At 39.8% G+C, this 15,078-nt stretch overlaps 1 protein-coding gene across 5 annotated transcripts in view; it reads left to right on the forward strand.

Annotated features, from left to right (window-relative positions):
• Positions 1-15,078, forward strand: part of SCAPER (S-phase cyclin A associated protein in the ER) — a 381,601-nt gene that overhangs the window by 249,322 nt on the left and 117,201 nt on the right. For all 5 annotated transcript variants that reach the window (XR_012477706.1, XR_012477705.1, XM_074232482.1 and 2 more), the window contains one exon: positions 9,846-9,961. Coding sequence is in view for 3 of the 5 variants with exons in the window: in XM_074232482.1 (XP_074088583.1) it covers positions 9,846-9,961 (116 nt within the window). In the remaining 2 variants the exon portion in view is untranslated. The remainder of the gene's footprint in view (positions 1-9,845; positions 9,962-15,078) is intronic.

Raw genomic sequence — 15,078 nt, forward strand, 5'->3', positions numbered from 1 at the left:
TAGCATAGGGCCTGGCCCGGTAAACACTCAATAAAGGGCTTTTTTTGTTAAAAGGAAGACCAGAATGCCACCATGAAAGGTTATGGAGTAAGCAAGAGCACCATGCTGGAAAGGGAGTGAATGTTCTAAGAGTCTAGGAACTGGAGAGTTGAGGCTGGAAAGCAGTCCTGGGCCCTGAGGCCAGACTGACCTGGTGTCCTTATCCTGTAGGTTTGGGTAAAACTCCTTTTAATTCACCTCATCCCAGGTTTACTGAAACCAAAGGTTATGAAAATTACATAGAAAGATAGCAAAATGTTAGTGTTCTGATGAAATACTAAAGGGAGACAGAAGAGAAATATAGGAATTGGCTTTTCTAATCACTAAGCAATGGTTTGTTGTATTTTTTTAATAATTTTAAGTAAATTAATTTTTTTGTGTCAATCCAGAAAAACTCAAACATTTTTCCCACAGAAAAAAAGTTGTGAAGAGTGAATTTTGTTTTGTTTTTTAAACTTAAGAATGTTGGGCTCTTGGACAACTTTTAGAAGCAGCTAATATCCTCAAGATGTGCTGTGAGGATTACAAAGAATGAGCAGTTAGTTCTTGGTGCTGTCAGACCAGACAGGGCCCCTTTTCTGGAAGTAGGGAGAGATTTCAGGTAGACAGAGACAAAGACCTGAAGAAGCCCCTAGAGCAGCCCTGACCCCAGGTATGCTGTCTTCCTTTGAGGCATCCTCCTCCAATTTACTCTTGCTTGTGTTCAGGTCTTGAAGTTCTGCATACCCCTCCACTGGTACCTTTGAAAGGTCTCCACCTCCTCCCAGTGTGGGTTCTCTAATTAGACCAGAGCTCTAAATGACCAAAGCTAGTGGCCTTTCCTCCATACCCCCTTAGTGATTTCTCTGCAGCCTTTGACCACAGTGATCACCCTCTTCTTGACCCTTCCTTCTCTCTAGGTTTTCATGACACTGCTCGCTCCAGATTCTTCTGCATGTATCTGACCACTCCTCATTCTCCCTTGCTGGACCTTCATCCCAATCTTGCCCTCTCCCTGTGACTCTCATAAGGCTCTGTCCCAGGCTCTCTTCTCTTCTCTCCTCTTCTCCCTCTGTACTATTTCACTTGATGATCTCATCAACCCCCATCTCTGTGCTGATGACTCCCAGATCTAGTCAGCCAGCCTTAATCTCTCTGCTAATATAGTTTGTACATGCACAGTCATGTTAAATATGGTTCTATATTAACTCTTTCTGTGTGCAAGTATGTTAAAAAATGTTTCTGCAAGTTTTGTTACTTAGTTGTTTTAGTTTCATTTATAGGATGGTTAGGAAAAAAGTAATTAATTGCAACTAAAATTGATCCCTTGTGAAATGCATATTTTGTCCCAAATTTGACAAGAAATAATGAGCACTGGGACAATAGGAAAAAAATTTTCAGCACTGAGTTAACCATATTGTAAAAGAAGAATCGGAACAAAAGGGGGAAAAATGAGAAAGAAATTTTTGAAGTAAAAGTAGTATACTTTGATCTGTATTCAGACTCCATAGTTTTTTTTCTGGATGTGGATGGTCTTAGAATTGTCCTTGATCACTATTTCAGAGAAGAGCAGCGTCCATCATAGTTGATCATCTCACAATGTTGCTGTAAATGTGTCCCAATATTCTCCTGGTTCTACTCACTTCACTCAACATCTGTTCTTGCAAATCTTTCCAGGTTTTTCTGAAGTCCACCCCCCCACATGGTTTCTTATAGAACAGCCATATTCCATTACATTCATAAGCCACCACTTGTTCAGCCATTCCTCAATTGATGGACATGCCCCCCAATTTCCAATTCTTTTTTCATCACAAATAGAGATGTGATATATATTTTTGTACATGTGGCTCCTTTTCCCTTTCTAAATGATCTCTTTGGGATATAGACCCAGTAGTGGCATTGCTGGATCAAAGGGGATATGCAATTTTGTTGCCCTTTGGGATATGAACTCATTACTTCCTCATTTCACCTTTGCTGTCAGGTTTACCCCCCATCTTTCCAGTCTCTCAGGCTCATCACTTAGGTTCATTCTTGACTTCTTTCTCTCACCCCTCCCATAGTCATCTGTTGATCTTACCTTTGTCATTTCTCACCTATACCCCTTTCTATCCTCTGATATGGATACCACCCTGGCAAAGACCCTCCTCACTTCCACATCCTGGACCTCAGCAGTAACTTACTAGTTGGTCTTCCTGCAACAAGTCTTTCCCTCCATTCAGCTGCCAAAGTCACCTTCCTAAAGAGCAAGTATGACCCTTTTCACCCCTCATCCCCCCACATATTCAGTAAACTTCACTGGATCTCAATCACTTCAAATATAAAATTCTCAGGTGTTCCCCTCCCAGCTGATCACATCCCTCTGGTGATACTGGCCTCCTCCTGCTCCTTCTCCTGACTGTGCTTCTTCTCCCTGGCCATGTCAAGGGCCTGCCATGTTCCCCCTCCTCATCTCCAAATCCCAGCTGAAATCCAACCCTCAACCAAAAGTCCTTCCTGATTCCCCTTAATTTTAGCTCCTTCTCTTTGTAAATTATCTCCCATTTATTTTCATGTATCTAATTTGTACATAGTTTTTTTTATAAAAACAACAAAACTGTTTCTCCCCTTTAGACTGACAGCTCTTTGGGAAGCAGGGACTGTCTTTTCCCTTTCCTTGTATCTCTAGTGCTTAATAGTGTCAAGTACCTAGTAGGTAGTAAATGTTGATTGTCTGACCCTTTGCCCTCCTTAGTATAAAATAATTCTGATTCTAATGAAATGAATTGAAAAAAATAAATGAGGAAAGCAAGGGGACATGCTGAAAAACCTAATGAAGATGGTCTTGCCTTCCCAGACTTTAAAACAAATTACACAAATATCATCAAAACAGGTAGTGAAGGAAAAAAAGAAAGAAACAGGCAAACATAAGAGAATAAATAACATGCTACCTAAAAGTATTAAAATTTTGTTTTTTGAAATCTAAAAATTTTGAAGGATTTATTATTTCACAAATGTACTTCAAAAATTGTGTAGCCACTGACCTGTATTTGGCTTTTTATAGCCCTTCCCAGTCTCTCCTCTTCCCACCATTCCTGCCTTCTTATAACTTGGCTCCTTCCTTCTTGCCATTTCTCAAACGCAATCTGTCATCTCCCACAATGTGGTCTCAGGGCTCCTTAGCATCCTGCTCACCCTTTCCTTGACATGCTCCAGATTGTTTATGTCCCCAAAACAAGTCACGCCCTCTCACTGGGGTCTGTGGAGGGGAGGAAGACCAAGGGGACTTTGTTACCAAGACCAGGTTTTACTTAATTGTTTTTCTCTGTTATAGGAGCAGGAAATGTCTATAGAGTAAAACACACAAGATATTAGGTTAAAAAAAAAATTGAAGCAAGGGAGCAGGAATTCATATAAAACATGATGTTATTAAGCTTAATCCTAGCTTTTTACTTTTGGATCTAGAGCTACCATTTGATTGAAAAGGAAAGAAATTCCCTTAGTTCAGTTCTGTATTTTAGAGTCTTAAAGAGCAGCCTCGGGGCCGCCAAACTGGTAGGACATATCTGGGGTCCCATGGCCCGGAGACGGATGAGCAGATCATCCAGATTCTGGTGGCCTGCACAGTACTCTGCTTCCTGCTGAGAACTGAAGAAAGCAAGAACTAAAAAAAAACTCAAAGAAATAAATTTCAGATATCCTAAATAAGGAGAGGGCAGAAATTTTTCTACTGAGAAGAGGAGGCAAATTCTAACTTTTCATATCCTTATTAAGTCTTGTGATAAGAGACAACTTGGTTGACGTTCCATTTTCTGTCTTAAATTAGTCTCAGCTTGCTATGCTGCACTCCCTTAGCAGAAACTAAGTGCTATTCTGTCCAAAATACTGTAATGTTATGGGTAAGATTAGGGTTCACCTGAGTCAGAGGGTGAGTCATCAAATATAGCCCTCACCTGTTATTTCTCAGGTGAAAACACATCTCAGTCAATCAAAGGCATGAACTAGATCTGAACATAACCATAAATCAAAAGGTATTTCAGCTTGGGGGGGGGGGGATTTGTTCACATTGATTGAGGGACTTTCCCATGGTTTTGGGTCACCTATACAAGAACAGACTAGATAAGAACCCAAAGAATTCAAGCATCTGGAAACTTAGTAGTCAGGCCATCAGCCCATAAACATTTATTAAATCCCTATTGGATGTTAGTGGTAACTTAGTGGTAGAAGTCTCCATAAACCTTTGAGAAGAGGACCCTTGGTAGGGACTGACTCTTTCTCAATGAGCCCCAGAGCATTTCCAGGCCTTGATCTCAATCATAAATCAGTCATCATGAGGATCTCTTTATGTTATGGGTAAAAAATGGAAAAGTAAATCAATGGAATAGACTAGACAAGGAAGACTCAATAATGCAATGGTCAGTAAATCCAAATGCCTAAATTATTTGGGGAAGAAGTCCCTATTTGAACAACTAAAAAAATGGAAATTTTGAATATATATATATATATATATATATAATATATATATATACACCACAATTAGCTACAAATTAAGATACAATTTTAATAGAAGGAGAGGAGTGAACATTTGAATAGCAGCTACATGATGCTAAGCACTGTTCTAAGGACCTTTACAAACATTAATCATTTTATCTCCCAACAATCTTATAAGGTTGATGCTGTTATTAAACCCATTTTACAGTTTGGGAAACTGAGGCAATTAGAGATTAAAGTGAGTTAATCAAGTTCACACAACTTGTGTCTGAAGAAGGATTTTAACTCAGGTCTTCTGGATTTCAGGCAATTTAGTCTATCCAGAAGCCTCCTAGTGTTAAAGGTCATATCAAATAAATATTAAAAAGAGCCTTCAGCAGGTTGTTTTCACAGCTCTGGCCAAGGGAAAAGTTCTTGACCTAATAAGGGTGATTACAAAAGACAGAATAACTGCAATTATATGAAATTTAAAAGCTCTTCCACATACACACAAATAAATATGTACGTAATTATGGGTGGGTATATGTGTGTTTATATTAAAGAGGTCAATTTATTGATGAAACATTTTTGTGGTAGCAAAGATTTAACAGTAAAGTAAATATTCATTGGTTGTGATTAAATAAATTGTGGCACTTGGCTATTGCTGTGCTTTTAAAAATTATGACTATGGGGGTGGCTAGGTGGTACAGTAGATAGAGCACTGGCCTTGGAGTCAGGAGTACCTGAGTTCAAATCTGGCCTCAAACACTTAATAACTACCTAGCTGTGTGGCCTTGGGCAAGTCACTTAACCCTATTGCCTTAAAAAGAAAAAAAACCCTAAAAATTATGACTATGAAGAGTACAGAGAAGCCTAGGAGGATGAATATTGATTCATGAAAAAATAAAGTAAATGATAAGACCTGAAGTGGTATGGTAGATAGAATGCTGGGACATATCTACCTGAGTTTCAAATCTGGCTTCAGACACTTACTAGCTATGTGACTACTAGTAAATCAGGTCACACTGTGTGCCTCAGTTTTCCTCATCTGAGGAAAAAGAGCTGGTGAAGGCAGTGACAAACTCCTCCAATATTTCTATTAAAAAACAAACAGAGGGGCAGCTAGGTGGCACAGTGGACAGAGCACCAGCCCTGGAGTCAGGAGTACCTGAGTTCAAATCTGGCCTCAGACACTTAATAATTACCTAACTGTATGGCCTTGGGCAAGTCACTTAACCCCATTGCCTTGCAAAAAAAAAAACCCCTAAAAAATTAAAAAAGCTCTAAAAAGCATTATAGAACTGTTTATCTCTTTGGGGTGGCTAGGTGGCAATGGATAAAGCACCGGCCTTGGAGTCAGGAGTACCTGCCTGGGTTCAAATCAGGCCTCAGACACTTAATAATGACCTAGCTGTGTGGCCTTGGGCAAGCCACGTACCTTGTTTGCCTTGCAAAAACCTAAAAACAACAACAACAGAACAAAACCCCGAATAGCATCAGGAAGAGTCAGACACAGCAGAAAAATGAGTCAGCAACCAAGTCAACAACTAGGAGAGCAGTAACTGCAGTGACTATTGCTGTTTTTATCGGGCCCGGGCTTAATTAATCTGGAACCCTTCAGGTAAGCAGTAAAGGATGGCACCTTCTCTCTCTGAATCATGTAACTGAGGAATTGTCTGGGATAGGAGAGGCCAAGAGACTCAACCAGTGACCCTTCGTCAGGATGTCATTTCAGACTTAAACCCAGTTCTTCTGGACTCCGGGATTGGCTCTGCCTCCCAGAGGGCACTCAGCCACTTGTAATGCGTGATGGCAACAATAAGACAAAGGGAAAGAGCAAAAAAGGTGAAATTGGCTAGTATACATTTATAATGAGGAACAGGCTTATCCCAGAAGAGATGAGAAAATGGGTATCCTCCTTTGTTAGGGTTGCCATTCTCTGGATGGAAAGTGCTGCATAGTCTGTCAGACTGAATTGATGAATTGGTTAATCTTTCCAAAAATGCCTTCTTTTGTCTCTTGTTGTTGTTAAGGGATGGGTAGAGAAGGAAGAGGGATATGTTAGAAAATGAAGATGAAAAGCATTAAAATTGTAAAGGCATGGGCAATTGATTGCATATGGGTGGGGGGAGGAATTTCTCAGGTAAGGAGGTAAAGGAAAGGAAAGAATCAAAACAAAAACCCAAGGTTTCAAACCTGGGGATCTGGGAAGATGGTGATACTATCCAAAACATTAAGAAATATGGTTTAATTTTAAAAAATGTTTTAATTTAAAAATTGATTTTCTTTCCCTCCCATATATGAAAAACTCCTCTCCCAATGAAAAACAAACTCCTTATGATAAATAGATGAATATGCAGGACAATTTCCCACATTGTCCATGACTGAATCCTGCATTCTGCATCCAAGCCTATCATCTCTCTGTCCAAACTTTTCATGAGTTCTCCAGACTGTTCATCAATGCATTGATCAATGTTCTTATGACTTTCATGGTTGTTTAGAGTAACAGAGGAATCTGAAGGAGGGGCAGATTTAGGCCAGTAGTAGAAGACTGTTAGAGAGTTGAATCAAAAGAGGCAAGAAAAAAGAGAATATATTAGGAGGGGGGATATCAGTGGTGTCAAAAGCTACAGAATGATCAGGTAGTACAAGGCCTAAGAAAAGATGTCCCCAAGTGAAATAACTGTTTCTGGAGATTCCAAGCTGAAGCTGGGGATCACCCATTAGGTCCTTCTTACTCAGGATACTGAGACAAATACTGTCATTTGCAGCAGTTTTTACTAATCAGTAATTTTGTCTAGAAAATAAACATGTGCTTTAAGGGAAATAATAAAAGATATAATTAAAGTCATGGTCAGACATTAGCTGTGGCTCGGATCTCATCAGTGTTAAGAAAGGCCTCCTGATAGGTGTCCTCTCCAAGGGATCAGTCAGTCAGTGAACATTAAGCACCTCCAGGTGCCAGGCCCTCCCAGTCAAGCACAGCTAGGTCTAATTGTAAAAGGGGAAAAGGGGGTAGATAGAGAGGACCTACTTATACAAAAAAATTGATCACAGCTCTTTTTGTAGTAGCTAAGGATTAGAAGTTGAGAGATGTCCATCAATTGACTGGACAACTTGTAGTGTAGATTGTGATGGAATATTATTGTGCTTTAAGAAATGACAATTAGGATGCTTTCAGGAAAACCTAGAATTGATGCAAAGTGAAATGAGCAGAACCAGGAGAACCTTGTGCGCACTAACATCAAATTAGTTCAACAGCCACTCAGCAGTTCTTTGATCCAAGGCCAGTTCAAAGGACTCATGATGAAACATGAAATCTATTTCCAGAGAAAGAAATATTATCTGAAGACAAGACTGAAGTGAGCTATTTTTCACTCTCTTTCCTTTTTCTTTCATTTCTAGTTGATTTTCTAGTCTTCCTATACAAAACAATTAATATGGAGTTGTTTTGCTTGATTGCACATGTAGAACCTATATCATATTACTAATTATTTTGATCTCAGAGATGCAGAGAGGAAAGGAAGGGATAAACTGTGAAACTCAAAACCTTAAAAAAAAGACAACAAAATATTAATTGCTTTAACATGTAACTGGAAAATAAAATTAAAAATAAAATTATTTGAAATTGAGAAAGTACAAAAAAAAAAAGAAAAGATATAACTGACCTGATTAAAAAAGATAGAGGCCAAACCAGGGAGAGTCTACCATTCCAAGTAGGGGAACTTAGATTTGCAATTTAGAATCATTTAAGAGCCCTTGAAGGGGGTGGCTAGGTGGTACAGTGGATAGAGCACTGGCCCTGGAGTCTGGAGTACCTGAATTCAAATACGGCCTCAGACACTTAATTACCTAGTTGTGTGGCCTTGGGCGAGCCACTTAACCCCATTGTCTTGCAAAACAAACAAAAAAAAGCCATTGAAAAATGTTGAGTAGGGGAGTCACATGATTTTGCTGCTGTTGGAGAGTGGCCCAAGGCAGCCACATGGTTCATTGGAAAGTGGTCAAGCCCTGCAGTCCAGAGTACTGGGACTGAGATCCAAGGGGTCATTCCATCCAAATCATTTAACCTCTGTCTGCCTCTGGTTCCTTATCTATAAAAGAAGGGTGACAATAGGCCCTCTTCTGCAAGGTGGTTGTGAGAATAAAAGGAAATCCTTTTTTTTTTAATTTATTTAATTTTGCATTTTACAATTTTTCCTCTAATCTCGCTTCCCCCCACAGAAAGCAGTCTATTAGTCTTTACCTTGTTTCCATGAAATCCTGTTCTGGAAGTACTTTTCAAATCTTGAAGTTCTAGATGAATCCTACCTAGTCATTTTATATGTGAGGATGATACATATTTTTAAGTTTTTAAGATTATATGTATTTGTATTTATCATTTATAATGCCTATTTTTTTAAATAATTTAGGATAACCATTTATCTCTTTTTACTGCTCATGGGATAGTTGCAGATTGCAGGTTTGATTGAGATACAAAGTGATCTTCCTTCTTTCTCTCTCTTATTGCTAGGGTAACAGTAGCCATCCCATGGAGCCCTCATGTGCCTGGGCTGCCTCCACAGCCAGTGAGGACTGTGCTTTGGATTTTTGATAAAGGGTAGACCTAGCCAGCAACCAGAGATGGTCAGAGGGCCTTGGGAAGCCTTAGCTAGAAGACAGCATCGCCATAAGTGGCCATGGGTGCTCCATGGGATGGCTGCTGGGGCACTGGCAGTGTGACTCTTACCTCAAAATGTTTTTTTTTTAAGTACTTAATATTTCTTGGTCAGTCTCTGTAAGCAGCAGACTCAGAAGTTATCAACTTCAGTATCCTCATGTCCTCAGGAAAAACTTCAGAAAATAGATGCTAACTTGGGGTGGGGGGGGGGATGGTGGGGATGGTGGGGATGATGAATCCTAACTGGAGTCATTTTCAGTGACCATCCATCCCCATTTGTCTTCCCCTCTTGGCTTCCCAGACTCCCTTCAGCCCTCAGCTATAATCCTACTTTTCCTGATTGTGCCCTCCCTCTGCTAGTTACCTCCCATTTATTCTATAGACATTTTGTTTGTATATAGTTGTTTAGATATTGGCTCCTACACTAGCTATCCCACCATGAGGGCAGCGATTGCCTTTTGCCTGCCTTACTTTGTAACCCCAGTGCTTTTTATAGTCTCTAGCACATAGTAGATCCTTAATAAATGCTTATTGTCTGACAGACTTGATAGATGAATTGAACCAACAGCCATTATTTCTCTTAATGCTTTATGGCTTGGGACTAATATCACCTCTATCTTTAGAAAAGGAATGGTTTCAGATTTCAATCATATATTCTATTCCCTTTATAAAATAAATGTTTTCAAAACTAGGATAATTTGCATTTTCTCTTTCCTTTCAGAATGTGGCAGACCAGATTGCATTTCAAGTTGCTGGAGGACTAACAGCCCTTGAACACATCCTTCAGGTAGTGAACTCAACCACCAACGCCAATGCAGTTTCAAGAATTCCTCCAAAGTAAGTAGAGATTGAGTTGTGGCTGCCCCTCAGTCTTCAGTTGGAGACATCTGAGAGAAACACCCTGTGTGAAATATTACTTTTAGGTGTAAGAAGGAGAGACTTGCTTTTCTGGAGGGAGAAAATGGGCAGCTCTTTGCTTCATTTCCTGAAATCAAATGAGGCCTAGAGCCTTCTTAAAGGAAATCTCTTTAGTCTACAATCCTCATCCACTGCTAATTTAAGAACAGTTGAGACATCAAGCAATTCTAACTGCTCTTTGCAGTGGGACAAAAGGGAATAGGTGTAGCCCAGAACTCTGACTTCTTGTGACCTGGAAAATGAAGGGCCCTAATGGCAACACTGTAACAAAAGCCCAGGAACTGGGTTTGATTGGGTCCCTTGTGGTCCAAGACAAAGGCTGCCACAGGAGAAACCCATTGGAGTTTTATCTTGTGATACTGGTTGTTCTTTGTCTTAAAGTACCCTTTCCTCCTTTCAGACACCTGATATGCTCATAAGGTACCTCTGATCATAGGCCACAGGGGATGGAATGCTAAATATAGCTTTTCTATAGACAGAATATGAAAATACACGGTTTTAGAGTAGACTTTGCTTTGGCACGGCCTTACTGAAAGGTTTGAAAAAAGTGAGTTTTTATTGCAAAGAAAACTATTTAAATTTGAAGCTCTGTGGAAACTACCTTTTCTATCAGTTATCAACAATAGAGGAAAATATGCCTCTCCCCTCCCCTGCTTATTTCCAGTTTACAATCTGCTCACATCATGTCTCTCCTTCACACCAGTGTTATTAGTTGTCTTTTTATTCTTATGTGTGAATTTGAAATTCAGTATTGCTAAGTATAAAACCTATGACACTGATAGATAGATACATAGATACATAGATACATAGATAGATAGATGACTTCCACAGGAAAATGTTCCATCTGCTGTATTCATTCTCAATGGAGAATAGTTTTTTTTTAATAGATGAAAAAAATGCATATTAAACTGATATTTGGTAGACTTTGACCTAAAAGGAAAATGTGAAGATTTAACTTTCCTTTAGAAAATAAAATTTAAGGATACAGAAAGATAGTAGATTTTGCTTTGGCTTTAAATTTGTTAAAAGCTCACATTGTGCTGGCCTCCATTTTGGGTAGATCCTTGTATAAGGCAGGGAGCCTTTCTGACATTAAACAGCTTTGATAATTGAAAGAAGCAAAGACACAAACAAATTCTAAGTTTACCCTGAAAAGGCAGCTACAGAAAGGGGTCTCTTTTCTGTTGGGTAAAAGCTGCCTCAAGCTCCTGTGTTTCGGTGTTCACTTCATATGATAAATTGGAGAACTTTGGAGTTGCTGAGTGGAAATCCCAAACTTAAAACTCTTTTATGATTATTGGACAAATGTACTTTGCTTGATTATGTTTTAGCCAGCAGAGATGAGAATTTGGTTAGTCATGATAAAGCAAGTTTCTTAAGGGGAAGATTAGTTTCTGAACCAAGTAGAGCAGAAGGTCAAAGAACAGGTTTCAAAGCGATAGAAGACATAGCAATAGCTTTCTGCACTGAGATCAGAAGATACCTCAGGTGGAGGTGAGCTGTATAGAGATACAGATCCCCACTGTCACCTATTGTCAGGAAGAATGGTCTGGGTCTCTTTGCATTGCCCCCTGATGTCATCCAATGCAGAGAAGAAGGGAAAAGATGCCCTCTCCTGACAAAGAGGTGGAGAAGAACTTCAAAACTCTACCAAAGAGCAGGCTTAGAGAGGATCTCTGCAGGCCCTTCATGGAGACCCTGACTCTGCCATCCTCTGAGTTGCCAGTCTGGAATGCTAGTCAGCACAGCTGAACAAAGAAGACTGTCTTCTTCACTTTCTGCCATCAGAGTGGTATCATCTGCATATCTGCGATTGTTCATATGTCTCCCTGCAACCTTAATTCTGACTTTTGATTTGTCCAGTCTGGTCTTTCACATGATGTACTTTGAATGTGTGTTAAATAGATAAGGTAACAACATACTGCCTTGTCGCTCTACTTTTCCAATCTTAAACCAATCAATCAGTTGATTCATGTTCAGTTCTAACTGTTGCTTCTTGGCCTGCATACAAGTTCCTCAGGAGACAAGGAAGGATGATTTAGTGCTTCCATCTCTTTGAGGACTTGCCACATTTTTTTGTGAGCCATACAAAGACATTAGCGTAGGCAATGAAACAGAAGTAGGTGTTTTTCTAGAACTTTATTTTCTTCATAATCCAGGGAATATTGACAATTTGGTCTCTAGTTCTTATTCCTGCTCTTCTGGTCATTCTTGGTTCATTTATTACTGAAGCTTATCTTGCAGAATCTTAAGCATAGCCTTGCTAGCTTGTGAAATGAATGGAATTGTTACATCATTTGAACATTCTTTGGCATTGCCCTATTAGGATTGGGACATAGATGATCTTTTCCAAGCAAATGACACTATTGAGTTTTCCAAATTTGTTGGCATATTGAGTATAGCACTTTAACATCATCGTCTTTTAGGATTTTAAATAGCTCTTCTGAAATTCCATCAGCTCTACTAGGCTTCTTGACTTCATTCTCTAGGATATGTCTCTAGATCAGTGACCACACCATTGTGGTTATTAGGGATGGGAAGATCTTTCTTGTATATTATACATTTTCTTGTGTGTTTTTGCCTCCTCTTCTTAATCTCTTTTTCTATAAAGTCCCTACCATTTTTGTTTTTTGTCATGTGCATTTTTACATGAAATGTTCCTTTGTTAATCTTTTATTTTCTTGAAGAGATCTCATCTTTCCATTCTGTTATTTTCTCCTATTCTTTGCATTTCTCACTTCAGAAAACTTTCTTAATCCTCCTTGTTATTCTCTGGAATTCTTCATTCACTTGGGTATATTTTCATCTTTTCTTTTACTGTCGTGGGAGAGAAGAGGTATTAGACTGACTACCAAACTGAAGGTCAAATGAGCCATGTGCTGACCTCATTCTGATATGCCTGTGAAATCTGGACAGTCTCCCAGCACCTTGCCAGGAAACTGAATGACTTTCATATAAATTGTCTTAGGAAGATTCTGAAGATCACCTGGCACGATTAGGTACCAGACCCCAAGGTCCTTTCTTGTGCTAAATTGTCAAGCCTTCAGACTCTACTTCATAGTGTGACTCTGATGGACATCCCAGCTGTGTTGTTCAATGCCAAATGTACGCTTGCCAAAAAGACTTTTATGAAGAATTCATGCAAGGAAGATGCTCACATGGTGGTGAGATGCAGCAATTCAAGGACACTCAATCTTTAGAATTGTTTTGTGCTGGGGTGGCTAGGTGGCGTAGTGGATAAAGCACCAGCCTTGGAGTCAGGAGTACCTGGGTTCAAATCCGGTCTCAGACACTTAATAATTACCTAGCTGTGTGGCCTTGGGCAAGACACTTAACCCCATTTGCCTTGCAAAAAAAGGGGGGGGGAACCTAAAAAAATTGTTTTGTGTAGCATGGGAGACAGTAGCACAAGGACCACCTAGCATGGCGTGCCCTCCTCAGAGAGGGCACTGTGCTCTATGAGCAAATAGAAATAGAAGCAGCTCAGAGGAAATGTGAGCAGGGCAAATTTAGAGACAATTTCCATCCTATGTGTTTAGATAGGCTATTTGTGCCCACCCTATGGTAGAGCATTCCAAGCTCCTATGAGTCTGATCAGCACCCTCAGACTCAGTGTACCCTGGGCCCAATGTCATAATGTCATTTTGGATGTCCTTTTTGAGAACAGAAGACTGCAACCATCCAATTAGTCAACCTGACACCAGCAAATGGGTTCTACCTGGCCCTTCTCAGGTTATCGTACCCTTGACCAGAAATCTGGCATCCTTGTATTTTAAGGTGTAGCCAAAAGACCAAAGCACACTGAGTTACCACATTCTTAGCTAGGTGTTCACTTCCAAATAAATTCTCCTCATTTATGTCTCTTTATGAACAATAGTGAGAAAAATGCAGTCTGTGACCCTCTGATCTTAAGCTTCCTGCCTCAGGCAAAAATCTTTGACAGTTTTTCTAGGTTCCCCTTTGCATTATTTTGGGTCTACCTGTATCATCAGGTAAGATGTTTGAAGATTTTAAAAATGTACAGGAAAGAAATTTACCACTGGAAGTAAATCATCCTGGTCATAGGCTCCCTCTGACCCCTTACAAGTTGCTCAAGAAAACAATTTCTCTTACCACATTTTCTGTTTGAGGCCCTGGTGGTGTGCTGGGAAGAGCATTTAGACCCAAGTGCTAGCTCTGTAACCCCTAGAACATCAGATTTGTAAAACTCTTAAGGTTATCTCAGTAAACCTCCTCATTTCACATTTGAGGAAACTGATGCAAAAAAATGAGGTAATTTGCCTCAGGTTTCATAGCAATTAAGAGATGGAGCTGGAGCTTCAATCTCTGGCTTCTTACTCCACTGCACTGAAGTCATTTTAAGGTTATCATCGATAGAAATGTATGCAAATGCTCTCCTCAGCATTCTGCTCTCTAACAAGAAGAATGCTTTTAATGCCAAGAAAATTCAGCCTGAAGCAAAAAAAGTTTAAATTCCACCTGTGGCCCATGTTATTTTGCTTCAATGCATCAGTCTTGGCGCATGAATAACCACAAAGGAGTAAATGACACAGCCTTGCCTTTTTCTTTGATTGAGATTATTAACATTTATTAAACAACCTCAGTTTTGTTTGGAAAGAAATGTAGTTTTCTTTGAATATAAAGAAAATCACCTTGTATTATGTCAATAAGTAGATGGATCAACTGTGGCAGGAGTCTTTTGCCAAGATTTTGTGTTGTGTTTTTACTCCATGTTTATGTAGCAGAGATGACAGGAAAGATGTAAATTGGCACCTCCCCTCTGCAGAACCCTTCATCAGCTTGGCCCTCCCCACATCACTACTCAGAACCAGAGTCCATCAGGTCCTGCAAAAGAGGCTTTGCCATGGCAGAGCCCCACCACCAGGGGCACGAGGGTTGGCCTAGGAGAGCACAGCACCTTGAGGGTGTGAAGGACTTGAACCTCCCTTTTTCCCTCTCCATTACTAATCCTCTTCTTTCTCATTGTTTGGATCTCCATCAGTGCTCCAGGAGCAAATCTAGTAGAATGAAGCTCA

Source organism: Macrotis lagotis, chromosome 4 (assembly GCF_037893015.1).
Source record: "Macrotis lagotis isolate mMagLag1 chromosome 4, bilby.v1.9.chrom.fasta, whole genome shotgun sequence".
NCBI classification, from domain to species: domain Eukaryota; kingdom Metazoa; phylum Chordata; class Mammalia; order Peramelemorphia; family Peramelidae; genus Macrotis; species Macrotis lagotis.